This window comes from Mugil cephalus, chromosome 17, assembly GCF_022458985.1.
Source record: "Mugil cephalus isolate CIBA_MC_2020 chromosome 17, CIBA_Mcephalus_1.1, whole genome shotgun sequence".
Classification (NCBI taxonomy): Eukaryota; Metazoa; Chordata; class Actinopteri; order Mugiliformes; family Mugilidae; genus Mugil; species Mugil cephalus.
In genome coordinates, this window is record NC_061786.1 from 20,152,178 (window position 1) to 20,171,608 (window position 19,431).

A 19,431-nucleotide genomic window follows, 5' to 3' on the forward strand; every position below is an offset into this window, starting at 1 on the left:
ATTTTTATTTTTTAAGAATATCCATACATACCGCAGTAGTGTGCACATGTTATAATTCTGCCAGATAAGGCAAAAATATTTTTGCAGTGTGACTGGGAAAGACTGAAAGGAATCTGTAATAACTGTGAAAGGATTATTATTTACTTATCATTTACCATTTAATGAACTACCTTGTGCTACTGAACGTGGATGAGGGAAACTCTGGCCCAGATGTTGAAGAAGGTGAAGAAGTAGTGAATTCACATTGTTGTATTTCAGCCCATCCATGAAGCAACAGACTTTTTCAGTTTTCACTTTGGTGATTACAACGAGAAGGAAATCAGTGCTATTAATTACAAAACCTTTCAGGCCTAATTTTTTGACATGTGACACTTTATGTTGTAAATGTTTAAGGAACATTTTATATATACATATCTTCCCCACTCACCAAGGACCATAAAGTCTTTCAGCTGTGTAAAAAATGATCTAAAATAATACACTCAGTAGTTTTTATAACCAGTGTTATTACATTTACTCATCTCAGACGACAGCGTTTCCAGGAATTCCCTCAAAACACAGCTGTAGCTTCAAGTATTAACATTCTCTGACAACGTGACCGTTTTTTATTTATGTCAATATTCTGATTACTGAGTTAGCCCGACAACAAAGAGGTGGCTACGTGTTACATTTAATATAATTAACAAATTAAAACAAACAAACAAACAAAAAGAAAAGGTGACAGTACATAAATGCATTAAAACTGAGTTATCTGGATAAAATCAGATGAAACAGCTCATTTAAATATTACCATTATAATGTGACCAGTTAAATACGTAACACAACAAACACATGTCCTGGAAAAACAGCATAAATGTTCAAAGATGTTGATGGCTTCAATATAATTTAACCATCCACGATAACTTAGTGTGATTCGGCATGTGTTTTCATAACAAATTAGGTTATCATCATCATTAAATATTAAATTAGTCAAAAGATAAAGGATAAGGTTTTCACAAATATTCCATTTTCAATAAGGGTTTTGTGGCATATTCATAATTTCTGATCGATTTTGGCCACGTTTGTGCAGAGGCATCATTGTGTGACCCAGAAAACCAACCTGTGAGATCATAAATGGCACGACGCATGTTCAAATACGCCATTGGCTTCAATGTAACGGTACCATCTGCAATAGCTTAGTGTTTTTTTGGCATGTGTTTTCATAAAATCAACTGATATCAAAAGTTGTACCAGGACATTCCTTCAAATCTGACCCTTCAGGTGTCACTTCTGCAGTTGAAGAGTGGTAAATTATTATAGGTTCATCATCTTAGAACCACACGTCTACATATTATAAAAATCTAGTTTCTGAGAAAGTGCGCTCAACATTTTTTTCTTTTTTCTTTTTTTGGTAAGTCACTCACTCACAACGCATTCATTGCTGCCTTAGTGAAACGGCTTTCTTTCCATTCTCACGTCATCGCTTCTACTCCATTTTGGATCGCTCCATCTTGGTTTTCAGGATTTCCTAGAAAAAAAAAGACGATTGCACAGTTACAGGGGAACATTTTAAACAGACAACAATGTGACCGGGAATCATGGGACTATCACGAGGAGAGTAAAATGACTCGTTACCTCTTCCTCGTCTAGCATTACAGGGAGAGCTCTGGATGTATAAAGAGAGAGAGGAAAGAATGCAGTGAATGGTTCATACAGTCCACGTTTGACATTTCAACAAGTTTGGTTGGACTTCCTGAAAACTGCCACACCCTTCCAGTCTGAGCTGGAAGCTGCATTAATACCACAGACAGTGTAAAGATGGACGCATCAAAAGTGAAGCCAAAATCAGGCGGCAACCTTCAGGTCTGAATGATGAAGCCTGCAACTATAAACTGCAGTTCATCAAGTGGCCACTAGAGGCTTCAAAAGGGAGCAAATCCCCATAGACTCCCATGTTAAACAGCCAAACTTTACAGCATTGTTAAACATATTTACAGCCTGGTACAAAAAACTGTTCTGGTCTCAATAGTTTATTTCACTATTCATGACAGCTGTACGGGGCGTGAATTCTTATCGAACTCATTTGTTTATTTTTTATTGAGGTTTATGTCAATATTTGTTATATCTGTGTGTGGGTGGAGTAAAAGAAGAATCCAACGGGTGACATAACGATGAGTTTGTCCAAAGTATATACAGTAAATGACCAGGCCAGTAGAGCTCCCCCTGGTGGCTGGCTGGAGTATAGGTCATAAGCTCCGCCTCCTCCATGTTAGTGGATGGGAATTGGGTCAAACTAAAATACTAACAACACACGTCAAATACATTTTTTTTTCTAAGGACAGTTTCTTACAGTTCAAGACTATTTTTTTTTTTTTTGGATAAGTTTCAGGAAAATGATGATGCATTGTCCATGTTTATATACAGTCTATGATTAACACACTTACATAAGCCAAGACAACACGACATACTATTGTTTTTAAGGTAGTGTAACACTGCATGGTTTCAAAAAGAAAAATTGTACTGTAAAACCGTTATGCTGTATTGTTAGCTGGCCACTTGTCGTCATATTACTCAGGACACATTTAAATACTAAAGTCCACTTTACTTACACATCAGCAACGGTTGTAGGAATGTTCTCCTCAACCCATTTAAGGTCTTCATCCTGACAGGAGCAGAGTTGTTAAACCCAAAATTAAAATTAAAAACACAAATGGACTAAGGAATAGAGAAGGTGAGAGGAGAAAGTCAACCTACCTCTTTACTCAACAGTTTCTGGGAGCCATTAGTGTCGGGTTTTGAACCTCTCATCTTCATTCCCTCTACAAACAAAGAAAACCCGGGTTGAGATAAAATCCTCATTTAATGCACGACGCACTACGATTACAAGCAGAGACTTTCTCTGTGAATCTGTGTCTGTGTGAACAGATTGAGGTCATGTCCTCAGTATCACTGGGTTATAAAAAAACAACCCCGAGATTAGTGGAGGTGCGCGAGCAGATTATTTTCATATTTGTGTTTCCAAGCTTCGCAGCTGCCACTCAAAATATAACAGAAAACTTTGCTTACGCCATCACGGACGTCATTTTGATGAGAGAAAATAAAGGCCTCACTATATATGTTCATTATAGCAAAACCAAGACAATAGGTTCTATTTCATACAATGTGTCTCACCAAATGCTTCATTCAGCATCGGCTCCTTGGCCTCATCCTCTTCATCCTCTTCATCAATCAGAGGGGAATGGGAGAACCTGAGAGGAAACAGAACACCAGCTGAAATCTACTTCACACCAAGTGCATCAGAATCAGAATCCTACACAAATACACAAAACTGGGCAGGCAAAAGCATCAGATTTTGTGCGGTAGGAGACCTGCTGCCAGTAACAGTGTGAGCAGTAAAATATATTACAGCAGAATGAGCAGCAAATCTGACAATGACATTGTTATAATGCACGTGAGGACATATTGCACACGAGACAACACTGCACAAAGCCTGAATTACTAACCAAGCAATTAACTAGAAGTCTTGGATTCTAGGATCAACCCGGTAATAAATCAATTAGTTTTTTTCAAGTGCATGTAAACGTACTGAGAGAAGAAACCAGATGTTCTCAGATGTGGTTTTAATGTTGTGGCTGATCAGTGAACTTTTATTCTGACTGAGGAGTTTATCACGAATATTCGTGTAACTGACTCTGACCTCTGGCTGTTGGCGGACGGCCGCAGCAGCACCATTATGACCAGCAGGATAGTGGAGAACAGGAGACGCCAGAAAGCGTCGTCCACCCACAAGTCTCTCCAGCCCTGCAGAAAGGATTTAAACAGAGGAAGACAGGGGAGTTCACGTTTCATCTGAGCATAAACAGAAAACAGAAGAAAAGAGAAAATAAACCAACCCTCTGACAGTCCACCAGCTTGAAGACTTTGGTGGTCCAGATGATGAATATGATGGACGCTGTGGACACAAAGCAAACACACAAAGTTTCATTTTGATGCAAATTAAATATGCAAATGCATAAAAAGAGCACATAGAGTCAATAAGATTAGAACTGAATGTAAGAGAGTTGCATGTGATGATTATTTTTTTACTTGTTACAGTTGTTTAGCTTAGCCTAGCATAAAGATTCAAAACACAGGGTAACCAGCTTTCTTGTGTCTTCAATAAGATATTAACGAAGTGCACATAGGAAACCGTTTTAAAACTGAGTGAGGAGGTATGAGCACCACGATATGAAGTGTAATCTAGTCAGGCAAATTTTTATTTTTTGTTGTTTGGACAGCTCCAGGCGAAATGTTTTATCGTTTCCTGTCGTTATGCTACGCTCGACACCTGCTGTCTCCCTTCCCTGGTACAGCTCAAGTCAAATGTTTACATACACCTTAGTCAAATACATTTCAACTTTTCACAATTCCTGGTGTTAAATCCTTGTAAACATTCACTGTATTTCTTTGAAATTGTCTCACCTTGGGTCAAGGTAGTTTAGGTAGATAAAGGTGTCAGTCACATTTGAGTAAAAAAATCTATAAATGTCTTATGATCTTTTTTAAAGGATTTTATTTTCATGGACCTCTTGCAATTACACCACAGGCCACAAGGGGGTTATAATGCGCAGGCGCAAGCAGTAATTCCTCTTTTTAACTGAACTTATGGCCTAGTGGCTTCCTCTTTACTGAACAGCCTTCCAGGTCATGTCGACGTAGGTCTTCTTTGATTGTGTTAAACTGTGTAGATGCAGCCCTGAACTAAATCTTCATTAAGGTCCTGGTGTTCAGAAATAGTCAAAGCTAAACTGAGAGAACTGTTTATTTGACTGTGCTTTCATTTTGGAGGCTGTGGTTTGCAGGTTTGCTTTCTATTATATTCTCAACACAATTTACCATTTTCCAAAATGATTGTACACTTGAATCACCACCTTTCTGATGCTGTTTCAACATAAACTGAACATTATAACAGTCGTGAAAGTGGTTATAGTGCATCTAATGAACTCCAAGGTGAGTGTAGATTCTTTTGCACCTAATTCATCCAGTGTCTTCACAAGCTTCACTGCTGTTTGATTAGTATTTACTAAGTAGTGGTTAAAAAATCTGTTTTAATCATTTCAATCTAAACGTAAATGTGTCTAAATGTTCACTAGTGCACATGCAGTTAAGTAGCACGTCCTAAAACTACAACTTGAAACTTATTATTTCCATTTCATGTAGCAGCTGTTTCTGAACTAAGGCACAGCTCTAATAATAGACGGAGCCATTTTTTTCCCCCTTTCGTCCCAGAATAGCTGCGACTCACCGACAACAGAGAAGATGAGCGTGTTGGTGAAGTGCTGGTATAGAGACAGCTTCACCACGTTCCTGCGGAGCTTCAGGAGACGAGTCGTTTGGGACAGACTGATGAAAATGTAGTCGGAAATTAAGGAGAACTCACGTGTGCGAATGCATTCAGATGAACTAAACACAACCAAAGGCTTTGAAGTGCTTCGGAACATTATAAACGTGATTAGACATGAGCATCCCTCTCAGATGTTTAAGAGTAAAGGATATCCACCACATGACGCAGGAGTCAATGAGGGAGAGGCTGAGATTAGCCACCAGGGCAACGGTCCCATAGAAACCCTGCAGAAAGAAGACACGTTTTAATAATTAACATTAAGAAGTCAGAGCCTGGAGGACACCATGGGGTTTTAGGTGGAATTATCCCAGAATTTATCCTTCCCAGCAGCTTCTGCAGAAATCCAGATCTGCACCCTGATCTAAATAATATCCTGTAGTGTGTCACGCTACAATTTTCAAATCTTTTCAGATAAATATCTCCTGAAATTTCTCCTCAAGTGTGAGATGCAACCCTGACTGAAAAATTGTGTTTTAAAACTTCCTGTAGTCTGGACTCAGTTGAAAGGAGAAAAACTCCCCATCCTTTTTACTTATTGCACAATTAATTGACGCACGTAAAAGACAGTCTGACTAAAAATGTTGTGTCTTTATTGTCATTTCCTCCTTCACTTTCAACAACGGCGACTGAAACTTTCGCTGAAGTCGAGTCGTATGAATGCATGTACCTTTGAAACTCCTCAGTCAATCTTTCTTTAATGTGCTGCATCTTTATTGACCCAAAACAATCAATTTGAAAATTGGGGAGAGGGAAAAGCAGCTGGAAGTACTAAAACAGAAATATGCTACAGCTGAGTGGACCAGTCCCAGCTCTTGGGGTCGGCATCGCCGCAGTGCGTAGTTACTTTTCTGGGAAGGTGCACGTCAGGCTACAGCGTTTGGGGCTGTGCAGGGCCAGACACAGAAGCACAAACCTATCACTCATTAACAGCTCCCTCTCTGTTTCCACCGTTGCAATCAGCTGACTGGGAGAGTTTCTGCTTAACCTTCTGAGACCAGAGCTGTTTGCTGTGCATTTTTTAATTTCCCCATTTCTCTTCATTTGGGATTAGTATAAAAACTAAGCATAGTCTGTGAACAGGAAGTAGGTTTTTGGAAAAAAAATGATGCCCTAATATGTAGAAACAGGGATTATTTAATATAATAATATTAATATAAATATCGTATCAATATTATAATAAAGTCACCAATATGTAATAAATTATAAAACTGTTAATTCTCATGTCTGAGCATGGCTGTGCAAAAGCAGAACTGCAAATAATGAAGTCTCAACGTCCTCAATCGAGTTCTTGCTAACAGGAAGTTGTAGCTCGTTACTATGAATAGAATTTGTGTATCAATCATAAATAAACAAGTTCTCATTTTATGAGGTTTGTCCGCTTTTGTTACGTGATCGCTCATGTTTTTACACCAACTAGTATCTAGATATGAGGATAAAAGTTTAAATGAGGCAGAATAATCTGCCACAAACCTGAAACTTAACGTCCCCACATGAGGACGCAGGGTCTCAGGAGGTTAACTATTCCGATTATCAGATGTCATTACTGTTGAATTTCAATGTGTTTCTACTCTGCTGCTGCTATCAGATGTCTTTTCAAAACTGCTGTGATCCTTCCCCATCGTCACAGCAACTCACCAGAGACTTCCGCTTATTTGGATCCAATCGCCAAAGACTTTAACTTTTCTCTGCTGTGCACGATATTAAATAAAATCTTTAAAGCCCCTGTCATTGGCTGCTTTTACAAAAAACACCCTTCAGATAAGAACTGTCAACCTATATCATCATCTCATCTGCCTCCCAGAGACTGAACCTGTCTGCACACTCAAAACAAATTCACATATATAAAGAACGCCTTGAATTCTGCAGTTTCACATAAAACAAACAGCTGGCTCGTAAACGCAACTGTGTGTGTGTTAAAGCCACGTGTGAATAAGACCGTAGAGTAGTCACACTTACACCTGTCACTCTCAGCACACCTTCCACCGAAGAAAACAGAAGGTAGAGAAGCCCAACAGCTGCCAGACGATGCACCGTGGTGCCCAACCTAGGTCTGCACAAGAGGAAGGAAACATCCAGTTATTTATATATGTCAACATCCTGAGACCTGGCGTCTGCATACAGGGACATTTTAAGTTTGTTGCAGCTTATTCTGCTTCATTTAGACCTGTTGTCCTCCATGAACTGGTAGCGAAGGGTCAATACACGTATTTATTTATGCTTATTAACTTTTCTAGTTTGACATAACATGCAAATTTAACAAATTCACAAGTACACGTTTGAGGACGTTGGGATTTCATCGGTTCCAATTTAGTTTTTGTATTAAATAAACATTTTTTTTTTATTCCTCTTATGTCAAACTAATCCCAAATACCTAAAGATGTTAATCTTATCTTTAAATCTTTAAATTAAGATGCATGAGGTTATGTATTAGCGGAAATAAAACTATTTTTTAAAGGGTTAACTCACTTGACTATGCCATATCCAAGACTGACAATGAGGACTAGGATTCGAGCCAGAGATCGTTTGAGTGCAGACAGCAGCTCAGCAAATATCACAGCCCCGAGAACTGCAAAGAGAGTAAGAACAGAAATAAACTGATGTCTACAACAGACACTAATCAAAACATGGAAAAAAAACGAACAGAAAAAAAGCTTTTCTCCTACCGTAGACTCCTTTGTATCGGATGCTCTGGTACTCGGAGTAGAACACGGCTTTCTCCAGCATGCCGAGGATGATGACGGCCCCGATCCAGTACTGGATCCGTAGCAGGTCCCTCCAATAACAGGCGCACCAGAGGAGCCAGAGAGCCCCGAACAGCACGTACACGATGCACATGATCATGAAAAACTGCAGACAGACAGATTTGAGATTTGAGGAAACCTCCAAAAATGCAATATGTCCAAATGAATCAAATAATTGGCCCAGGATGTTAGATTGTCCCAGGTTATTTACTCCTACTACTTCTGTCACTAGCACAAGTCATTCCTTTTTATGCATGTTGACAATGCCAAATAAAGAGAATGACATTATGCTACACAAGTCTCTGCTTTAAGAAAACTGCCAACTCTTCTAAAGGTGGAGCACTTCATTGAAAGAAGCCTAGTTCCTTAGCGTGTTAATAATTTGATTTGCAGCTGAGCCTTAGCCTGTGTCATTCTAGATGTTGTTGTTGTTTACAGTGACAACACAACATTGTGGATCTTTGGACACTCTGTCTGTTAATCTTTGATATCTTTATCTTGTCAGGGATTTGGACGTCGAAGGCCAGATGTGCATCTTGTTTCAAGGACTTGCGCGCTGCACGTCCACTCTGCTTATGTGATACACTCAGGAGTTTGGAGGTAGATCAGATGACAAACAGACAGAGATTCCTTTTAATTATTAGTGAGGTACCATCATCTGGGGCCAGTCCGCTGGAGAGGAGTAGTCATGTGGTCCCTTCATCTCCACTTTCACTGGGGAATTAAGGAGAAAACAAACCCGAGACCATTTCAATGAATCTCTCCGGTTTCATAGATAAATATGCAAACATAGTCCAAAGCTGTTTATGTTCAATAGATGTTTCTCACTTGTAAAAGAAAAGCTGGGCTCCTCTGCTATAATGTCCTCGTCCTCAGCTCCACGAGACAAAAGCTGCACGTTCACTATGAACAGATACGGACTGTCTTCCCAGGCTTTGGCCACTGCACCGATATCCTGCACAACGATTAGTCAGAGCCTTGAATATGACGGATTTTATTTATTTAGAATATTCCCAGTAAGAAGTAATAAAAGAGTGTCTTACTGGTTTGCCAGGCCAAGTCAGGCTCTGATTGGACGAGTCACTCTAACAAGGGAAAGACACAAATAAATAAACGTAAAAACCACGACTGAGCTTCACGTTAGCGTGGTCATTATGATCAATCACCAACCTTTGGGCTGGACAGAGGCTGGTAAGGATTGAAGTCTGTGTAATACGCCTGGAAGAGAAAGGGCACAGTAAAGAAATACATATACACTTAAAAGTATTAGAAGCTGTGAGAATTTTTTTACATTTCTTCTGCATAAAAATGACTCAAAACATCAACATTCTTTCACATAAGTCCTGATCACAGACAAAGAGAACTCAATCAAACAAAATATTATACTTGTGTATCTGTTTATTCAGGAAAATGAGCCAATATTACATATCAGAGAGGTACAAAAGTAGGTGCACTTCAAGTTAATTTTGAGGACAAATTAGAGTCCATCTGTTCAGAAGTTTCTCCAAACAATGTGATGAGACTCAGGAGTTGTCCAGTGTCTCATTGATAGATCTTTAGAGGAGTTGTTGGTTACAACATCATCCCTTAAGAGTTGGGAATCTACAGATCCACAGTCAGACAGATTGTGAACAAATGGAGGAGAATTAAGGTGATTGTGCGGTCCTCCAGAGACGTCTCAAAGGAACGCAGGATAACTTATAAGCAGCTAAAAGTTACCGATCAGCAGTTACTGGAAACCTTCATGTGGAGGCCTAATGTAGATTTTTTTTGTTTCTTGTCGGTGTTGTGCATGTTTGTGCCTGTAGGTGGCAGTATGTTTAGGCTTGTGCCTATATAGTCACGTAGATTAATAAGTGCAGGTGCACACACTGGAAAAGCCTTGGAGTGTAACGTTGCAGGTCGAGTATCGTTCTACTAACTTTATGGAAACACGTTATTGTGTCTTGAATAAATCAGCACAGAGAAAGAAGGAAATGTTTGGACATTCTTCTTTTTTTGTTGCACTTACACCTGCCCTTCATACCAATATGCACAGATAGTGACAAAGGAAGCCACTATACCCGACCTTCATGTGAGGAAAGAGTTGGGGAGGTTCTGTCCTGAGGAAGCTCCTGTCAATAGACCCTGACGTTTAGTTTAATGTTGCTGTTGCACAAGGAATTGAAAACAAGGGTTTACTTTACTGTTTCACTTGTTTGACTGGGTTCTCTTTGTCTCTTTGTGGGTCAGTTACTTTTATGCAAACACTTTTAAGCGCCACTGACTGGAGGAAACCAGCGAAATGCTAAAATTACAAATAAAGGACTTATGAAAGGCTCCTGATATTAGATACCTGCTACATTAATAAAAACTGAGATTCTACTGATACTAACGCGGCGTTTATGTGCCGTTTGTTGTAGTGGAAGAGATATCTTCGCCTTTGTCACAGACCTTTGGTGAGAAGAGGGAGGAGCAGTTCTCGAATAACATGTAGCCCTGACTGTGGAAGCCGGTCCAGCCGTCTCTCAGCATGTGGTCCATCCCAAACATGTTCATGGCTTTGCTGTCCTTCAGAGGGACGCAGAGAGAAGAATCAGTTACAACATGCAACCAGCTAACCGTCTAAAGTTATGATTATACACTTTACATTTTTAAATACTTTACTCTCTCATTATTATTATGTTAATAAATCGTTTTTAAAGCTCTAGGTACTGGAGCTCCTACTAACATGTTAAATTATATTTACACTGACTACAAAACAAATATTCACACATCCAGAGGAAAAAGTCAACACTCACTGGTGTGTTAAAGACCTCGTTATAGCAAACAGACGAGCGCAGGTACCAGCTGATGTTGAAGCCCAGGTTCTTGTCACATGACCCAGGGTCACCCTGGACTGCAGAGAAAGCAAACTCAAATGTTCGACAGAAATAAGACTTCGCTTTCCATCAGATCACACAGCGATTTGTGCTTTTCAGAGATTTACTTACTCACTTATACCTTAAAAATAAAAAAAAACAAGATTAATCACGCTGTACGTCCTGAATCATGAGACAATCCAGTTAAAAAACAATTAACATACTTTACGTCTGCAGCATTTTTGTAGATATTTGCAGGTATACAGAACTACAGAGCCCCACAGTAAAGGAGACATATCTCTGAAGATCTTTATGGGCTTCGACAGCATCATTAAGTCATATGTTCTGGTGCTGTCAGAGAATATACACCAAAACAGCATCACAGAACAACCAGCAAACTGAGGCAGACTGTGACGTCACCACACGCTGGACCATAAAGCTGCACCTGAACACACCACAAGAGACCGGAGGTTCATGGCTACAGGTGCAAGTTGGAATGCAGATCAACCAGTAAACCAAAAGCCTCACGTCTCTCGTCACTGCAACGCTTGGGGGCAGAGACTCAACACAGACGAGTTAATGTCATCATGTCGTCTGGTGAAGGCCAAAGTCTTACGTAGAGGTCAGATTACTCACACTTCACGAAGATGGTGGTGTTGGCGTACAACGTCTTCCGAAACACAGCATGTTGCGCCTGAAAGCCAACAGAGACGATTCAGTCTTAACTTTGTTGGATTCTCTTACGTTATGTTAAACTTTGTCGTACAAACCAAACAATGTTGCTGTGCAAATTAGTTAGTTAGTACAGTTGGGGGGGATTTGCATGCATGACAAAGATAATTTGCACTGTTTGTACTGAGACTTTTGCACACGTCCAGACTCCATCAAAAGCAGCAAACATAGGCCAAGATCAGCTCACTCTTACATCCTCCTTGGTGGTTTAACCTCCCTTTATTTACAGTGTTTATTTCAGGAGGATACACAATGATGCATTCATCCAGTGCACACATTTACTTCCTCATAAGAGGAACCAACCAGCTCACGTTACTGTATTTTCATTCAGGGACCCAACAGCTCAAAACAGACATTTTAGACTTGGAAAGAATTCAAGGATCCACAAGAGGAATTACTTGGTCACAGCAGCTTAGTTGCACATAAGAAAAAATTAATAAATAACCTTAACAACCACAAGTAAAAAGAAAATAAACATACACAAATGCACACAAAAAATCCTCTGTTTAGCACTAATGTAATAAAAAGCTGAATTAAATGCATCTCAACTATAACATGAACCTTTCTAATTACTCATCTGTCTCCTCTTGTGTAACACACCTGCACTACTACCATCACCTTTACTTGATGTGGGATAATACAGTTGTCGCCATCTAATAAGAGACGTTATTGTCAGGGAAGCATCATGGCTTTAGATCAGTTTAACATAGATTTAGATTCAGTTTAAAATATTAGCGCATCTTCTCACACTAACACAATGAGAACTGTCAAAGCGGAAATAGGGGTTGCTAGGGGACAGGTAGCTACCTCGGCTATCGACTGCTACGGAAGATTTAGCATGTCGGACCGGGTAATGACGGTAAAGACGCATAACACTGACCGGGTTGATGTCCACGCTCCACACGGAGACCTCCGCCGCAGTACCGGGACGGTAAAACAATGCAAAAAGCAACAACCATAGCAGATGCGCCTGAGGATCCGGCATCTTCGTATCAGCATCTACTCACAAGTGGTGGGCGGATCGATCCAGGAATATCGATACTTGCGAACTAGACGTGTGTTTTTTTTTTTAAAGTCGATCTCCACATCAAAATGTCGATACCAAGTCCGTTTCCACAAAAAATATTAACGTTTTTACGACATCGAATCGAGTTAGATTTGATGGAAGCCCTTACATCTAAAGAACACTCTGGTCAAAAAAAAAAAAAAAAAAAAAAAGGAAAAAAGAAGCCTGATATAATTTCACAATTACACTCACAAATGTTCATTGTAAAAATCATCATTTTCAAATAGACGTTTTGAACATATCGACATCGGTATTGGTATATTACCCTTGGTATTACTTGGTATCGGATCGAAAGGTATCGTACATCTCTACGGGTCAGACTCACATCCGCCTCCAGTTCCGGGTCCTTCTCAGGTGTAGTTCACACTTGCGCCGACAAGAGGGCTCCTTCTTTATTGAACCACATTTTCCTCTTGCTTTGAACATATATAGTTGACTATCCATCTGCGAAAAAGAAACAGTTCTTTATTATTGCCAAATGGCATATCCACAAATGTCGATACACTCATCAAAAAACAGTCCACTTCATCTTTGAAAATGAAGTCAAGCAACATATTAGAATTATAAGACATTCCACTAAATGAACATTATGAGGTGTCTTCCAGTGTTGCTAATGTCCCAGTATCGTACCATATATATATATATATAATACACACAATGAAAAAAGTAGAATTAGAACACTAAACATTTCAACAATAGTGCAAATGGTATGTATGTTTGTGCAATTTATTGAAATAAATGCGGGAGTTATTGCCCAGTAGGCTGTGAAGGAGAGGATTAAGGCACGAGGGATTTGACGGCTTGCGGGTAGAAGTTGTTTTTTAGTCTGTTAGTTCTGGATTTGATAACCCCGTATCTCTTCCCAGAAGGCAGTGTGGAAAACAGTCTATATCCAGGATGGGTTTGTTCTGTGGAAATGCGATTACCCACTTCTGGTCATTGCTACAAGTCAACAGACTGGAAAAAAAAGAAAAAGTTAAATTCAGCAAAAGTTTAATTCCGATTCCAATAACACAACAGAACAAATCTCCAAATAGACCATGATATGTCAGTCGGATATGTGTAGTGGCGTGTGTATGGTGGTAGAATTGTTGTCTTGATGTTAAGGGAGGGTAGATGGTGAATGTTACCTGTGTTTGTTTTTGTTTTGTGAATGATGTGCTGTATTCTCATGCCTGTAAGTAACGAAAACTGCATTTTTTTCCATTTGTTTCTGTGCAAAGAAGAACAAGTAATGTAGGAGAATATTTACATTTAAGAAATTATCCTTCAAAAACATTTTCTTAAGATAAATTAGTGCAGTTTGGGCACATAGCTGTCTTCTGTTTAGTCCTGGGTCTCAGTGTTGTGTTCTGTCCACTTCTCTTTATAAAAAAAAAGTGGACAATTAGAGATAGTTGGGAAAGTTTTCAATGACAATTGCAGTTACAAATCCAAATTCATGTTAAAAAGTCAAAGTAACGAATGTTGATACTGAACTGATACGACAGTAGGTAACAAAAGGGCTAATGTTGGCTAAACTTTATGCTGTATTTATGTCAGGATTAATTAAGTCAACATTTTGGAGTGATTACGAATTGGTGATAGATGTCATACATTACCCAGAGATTCATGTCGTTCATCCATTTCTCAGTCCGTATTATATACATACGGCCTCTATTTCTTAAAGTTTTTCTGTCTAACGTCGCCGGCCATTACGACATGCGCTACGACATTATATATATGTGCGTGTGCCTGACTAACGGTAGCAATTTCATCCGTTTTCCGGTCGACAAATGCTAGCAACGCAAAAATAAACACTGACTACATGTGGGATTTGTATTTACCGCTAGTGGTTCGTTTTCACCAAGATGGGGGGTGTGGCCTAATTTGCACATGATGTTATCTGCATATGACACCACTGTAACTGTCGGTGTGTGGGCGGGGCTTGTTGCTAGGCAACGTAGCTGAGTTTGGCTATGATCGAAGCCAAAGTGATCAAAGTCAATATTAGACTTCATAGTCATCTGGCTTTTATTTATTTACGGGATTCTATGAGAACCGTCTCAGACACATCAGAGGGTAAGAAGGTAGTAGTAAGTACGTGAGTAGTGACATCGTACCAGCAACAAGCGCACAGAAATGGACAAGCACAAGATGGAGGAACAGGTGCCAGAGAACACAGACAATGAAGAAATTATGTTTACGTCTGAAGATTTTCCAGAGCTCGTTCGCATATTCAAAGAGGCGGACGTCGATGGAAGTGGAGGGCTGGACACAGACGAATTCTGCGAGGCGATGAAGGAGTTGTTCCCCAACGCAAAAGCAGAAGACCTGCTAGCCCTCCATATGAAAATTGACGCAAACTGCGATTACAACGTGGACCTCGGTGAGCTTTTGGATTATGTGAGCAATAGTAAGAAGGCAGTAGAAACCTTGGACCACAAGAACCAACTTTTCCCAAGACCTTTTAAGGTCATTCCTGTAGATCACTATAAATCGATAGTTAGTTTGATGTACTGTCCTCTCAAGGATGAAGACGTTCCCAATGTTAAAAGAAAAAAAAATGATCCTAAGAATGACACGGATGATTCATCAGACCAAACCAGGCCTTACAAAACATACCAGTACATTTCCATCACTTCTGATGGTCTGCTGAAAATCTGGGGTGATGACTTCAAGAGCTCTCGCACAGTTTCGCTGCAGGAAAAACAGGAAGAGGCACCTCCCTTTTCGCACCAAAAGAAAATAAGTGTCACTGACATGGTGTACATAAAGGAACTCAATAGGATCGCTGTCTCTACTTCTGAGAGGGAGGTGTTGTTCTGTTTTTACAACCAGTCCCCTCTGGAGTTTGGAACACAGTACTCGTTAATTGAGGAGGAAAACTTTGTGAACGTCCTGAACTACTGGTCTGACGGCAAAAAGGCAATATTTTCCTTTGGTGATGCGGTTGGCTCTTTCTCTTTTTTCATATCTAATGATGTGAATTCAGGCCTCTTCTCCCCCAAAGCATTTGAGATGATCTCCTTGAGACCTTACAGATCCGCTTACGTTTCGACCCTTTTGAAGAACCAGAACAACAACTTCAACAGCTTTAGGATTTCCCTCTTCATCGACGAGTGCAGTCAGATTAAGTACTTTCAATGCATCGAATCATTTGCGGTCTGCGGTAGGTCTTCTAAGGTGATGGCCCTCGTATGTTTGTCCTTTCATTCCAAGTCCAGCAAACCCAGAATCTCTAAAAAAGTATTTAGGAGCACTGGACATCATGCGTTTTTCTCCTGTGCTGAATACTCCCCTTGGTCTGACTTTATGTTGACTGGTGGTACAGATGGATCAATGAGAATTTGGCTTCCCTTCAAGAACACATCCTGTGCACTTGACTTACCAGGACACAAGACACCCGTCACCCACCTTGTCTACAATACTATTGAAAACATATTTATCAGTCTTTCAGTTGATCAGAACATCCGTGTGTGGACTGATGGCGACTGGATCTGTAGACAGAGTTTTTTCGTTGAATGTTTGAGCAAAGCTCCGATCACCAGTCTGTATTACAACACACACAACAATGAGCTGTTTGTGGCGAACTCAAGTATGGCGCGGTGTCTGGGATGTGGCACAGATATTTTTAAAGATGAGCTAACATCCCACTACAAGCCTGTTTCCTCCATGCTCTACCATGGCATTTTCAAACAGATCATCTCCGTTTGCTGGAACGGCATGGTGACGGTGTGGGACGTCTTCACTGGGAAGGCCGTCATGCAGTTCAAGATCACGTCAGATGATTGTGTGGGCCCCATCATCATGGTATTTGATCAACCTCAGCGAAAATTAATAACGGCCGATCAGGATGGCAACATCAGCCAATGGAATTTCAACAATGGGATAAATCTCGGGACTATTTCTCTCACCGTCCCGAAGAGGGTAACAAGTATCCTATGCAGAGAAGACAGATTGTACGTCGCAGCAAGGCATATGAGCGTCCTCTTTGACTTTGACACGGACAATTGTGACCACAGATTTTGGAAGCATCGCTTACTGAAGGACATTGCCTGTGTGGATGTGCACGAACCCATTCTGGTTACTGCATCAAGCACGGGAAATGTTGTCATCTGGGATATAGAAACTACTGAGGTTTTGTTTTATCTCACAACCAGTGAAAACCCACGGACATGCATGGCATTAAAAGGCGACCAAGGACACGTTACTACAAAGTTTGCCCAAAGAAAGCAAAAGAAAGGGAAGGAGGCATGCATGAAAGAAGAGGAACTTTCCATTGGCTTTCATTTTATATGTCTGAAGACCAGGGAGGTGACTTGTAATACAGCCACAGTGCTGTCAACAAACGACGGCTATATCTTTGCCTGGTCGACTCTCATAAAGGGAGGACTGATAGGAAAGTTTAAGGCAGTGGACAGGGATGATGCCTTTATTACATCTATGGTCACGGATATGAAGGAAGACAATCTAGTGACCGGAGATTCTACAGGAAGGGTTTGTTGGTGGAATATTTCCGATTTTGGTTTTAAAACAAGAGACGACAAAGGACCATTTGAAAAAATACAAGGCTGGCCGGTGTCACTGTGTCCACCTCCTTTGCTGGGCTCCTGGGAGGCTCATCAAAGTAAGTTGGTCAGTGTTGCATGTGACCCTTTGTGTAAAAACATAATTACTGCTAGTCTGGACTGCAACGTCAAACTGTGGACAAACTCGGGTACGTATGTGGGCCTTTTTGGAAAAGACACGTGGAGGCAGATTTCTGCACAGTCCCAGGCTAAGGAGAAAACTGACCAGGAGAAAGACAAAAAACCAGATACACCACCAGCAATCGCTGATGGGCCAAGCTCTGTGCCTCAAGAGTCACCACCGCCATCGCCACCGCCACCGCCATCACCATCGCCATCAACATCGCCGTCACCATTGCCATCACCACCGCCGTCACCACCACTCTCACCGTCGCTGATAGACTTACAATTTTCGATAAAGACACCTGTAAAGGCGATAATAGATGAGGTTATGTTCCCACAATATGCAGTCTTAAATGTCATAAATGAAAAGTCACAAAATTTTGCATCGGAGCTGCAATTTTGGAAAAAAGAGACTCAGGAGTGGAGAAAAGAGCTGAATCGATCAACCATGAAGATAAAAGAAAGACTACCCGATAAATACCACTCAGAATCACCACAAAAACAGCAATCAGCTGGTATGCGGAAGTCAGGACTCAAACCAAAACCTGGTAGGGTTCAGCCCGCACCACATCCACCCAGCAAAGTACAGCTCCCAGCCATCGCAGCTAAAGGTGAGCTCACACATCTGACCCCACAGTCTGGTGGTAAAAGACTGAAAGACAAAACAGACAAACCGGAATCTAAACATGTACACCTGCCACCCATCACTGGTAAGGGTCCTCTGACTCCCCCCACCACAGGCCAAGATGGTACAGCTAAGCAGGGATCTAAACTAGGGTCAAGTAAAGTACAGCTCCCAGCCATTGCGGCTAAAGGTCAGCTCACGCGTGCGCCTCTGATCCCACCCATCCAAGGCCAGTCTAGCGGTGAAAGACTGAAAGACGGTGCAAACAAACCGGGATCTAAACGTGTACACCTGCCACCAATCCCTAAGGTCTAGTCCACCTACAGACACCAACATCCTAAAACCACGTAAAAGCCAGTAAGGCAAACCAAGTTGTTTGTGCATGTTTTCTCTGTGGGTTTTCCCCGAGTCCTTCGGTTTCTCCCCACATTTTGAAGACTTGCACATGCACTGTATCACAAAAAAAAAAAAAAAGTCTACTGTCTGTCTTATTTCACCCACCACCAAACTGTTTCTTGTTTATGTTAAAAGTTTCTTCCTTGGTGCTTCATGTCTTGCTTTACTTCCTGTGATTATGTGATTGGTTTCACCTTGTGTGCTCCTTCCTCTGTCGTCTCACTCCGTCTTTGTCCCTGTCCTTTGTCAATTGGTCCATTCATTTATCTCAAGGTTCTTTATATGTCTGCACATATGAAATTTGTTTCTCAGTGCCAGGAGCATAATATACACGAGGAATATAAAAACATAGACATACAGTGCAGAAGGTTAAACTGTTTTCTTTCTCAAGGAACACATTGACGAGACACAGTTGCATTGGTAACCATCATTCAAACTTGTTGTCGTTGGTTGTGTCCATGTTTCTTAAAAAAATACTTCATCACAAAACTGCAAAACTGTCCTCTTATTTAATACAATATTCACAGCCTGTACAATAGACATAGCTTGTTCCCTATAATTGTGTCAATGTTACACTTTTTGCTATTTATACGTCTGCTTAAATGTGTAATTTCTTATTTATGTACCTGTACTATATGCAGTCATAACATGGTTGCATCTAATCTCATCAAAAAAAAAACAAAACAAAAAAAAAGAGGGTAATGAATAATTGAATGCCAAGGATTTTATGTCAATGCACTGATAAAATATTACTATTACTTTATTAAAAATACCATAAAGCTGTTTATCAGCCACTATTTATTAGTGAAGAAGTATACGAGGAGGAGAAAGAACAGATGCTCTTTCTATGAAGGACACCCTGTAGATGTTATTTTAGTTTTGACCTTTCTCGACCAAACTATGGGAAAATATTTGCAACTTGATTTCTATTTTCTACATTGTTCCTCTTGCTTTGAACACATACTCTTTGGCTTCACTGACTATCCATCTGTGAAAAAG

General features: G+C 40.4%; 2 protein-coding genes across 2 annotated transcripts; one reads left to right on the forward strand and one right to left on the reverse strand.

The window, feature by feature from the left end:
• Window positions 1-1,345: 1,345 nt before the first annotated feature.
• LOC125023724 (transmembrane protein 87A-like) lies at window positions 1,346-12,711 on the reverse strand. The gene is made up of 20 exons (XM_047611202.1): window positions 12,553-12,711; window positions 11,577-11,634; window positions 10,881-10,978; window positions 10,534-10,650; window positions 9,271-9,318; window positions 9,144-9,185; window positions 8,929-9,055; window positions 8,753-8,814; window positions 8,023-8,206; window positions 7,826-7,925; window positions 7,316-7,409; window positions 5,512-5,583; window positions 5,261-5,369; window positions 3,870-3,928; window positions 3,674-3,777; window positions 3,148-3,224; window positions 2,731-2,795; window positions 2,586-2,638; window positions 1,612-1,642; window positions 1,346-1,504 (listed from the first exon to the last, which is right to left on the reverse strand). The coding sequence occupies exons 1-20, from the start codon at window positions 12,655-12,657 to the stop codon at window positions 1,463-1,465; spliced, it is 1,647 nt and encodes a 548-aa protein (XP_047467158.1). The 5' UTR covers window positions 12,658-12,711; the 3' UTR covers window positions 1,346-1,462.
• Window positions 12,712-14,745: 2,034 nt separating this feature from the next.
• Window positions 14,746-18,652, forward strand: LOC125023882 (WD repeat-containing protein on Y chromosome-like). The gene is made up of 2 exons (XM_047611436.1): window positions 14,746-18,022; window positions 18,152-18,652. Exons 1-2 carry the CDS (start codon window positions 14,860-14,862, stop codon window positions 18,349-18,351), a joined length of 3,363 nt encoding a protein of 1,120 aa, XP_047467392.1. The 5' UTR covers window positions 14,746-14,859; the 3' UTR covers window positions 18,352-18,652.
• Window positions 18,653-19,431: the final 779 nt, after the last annotated feature.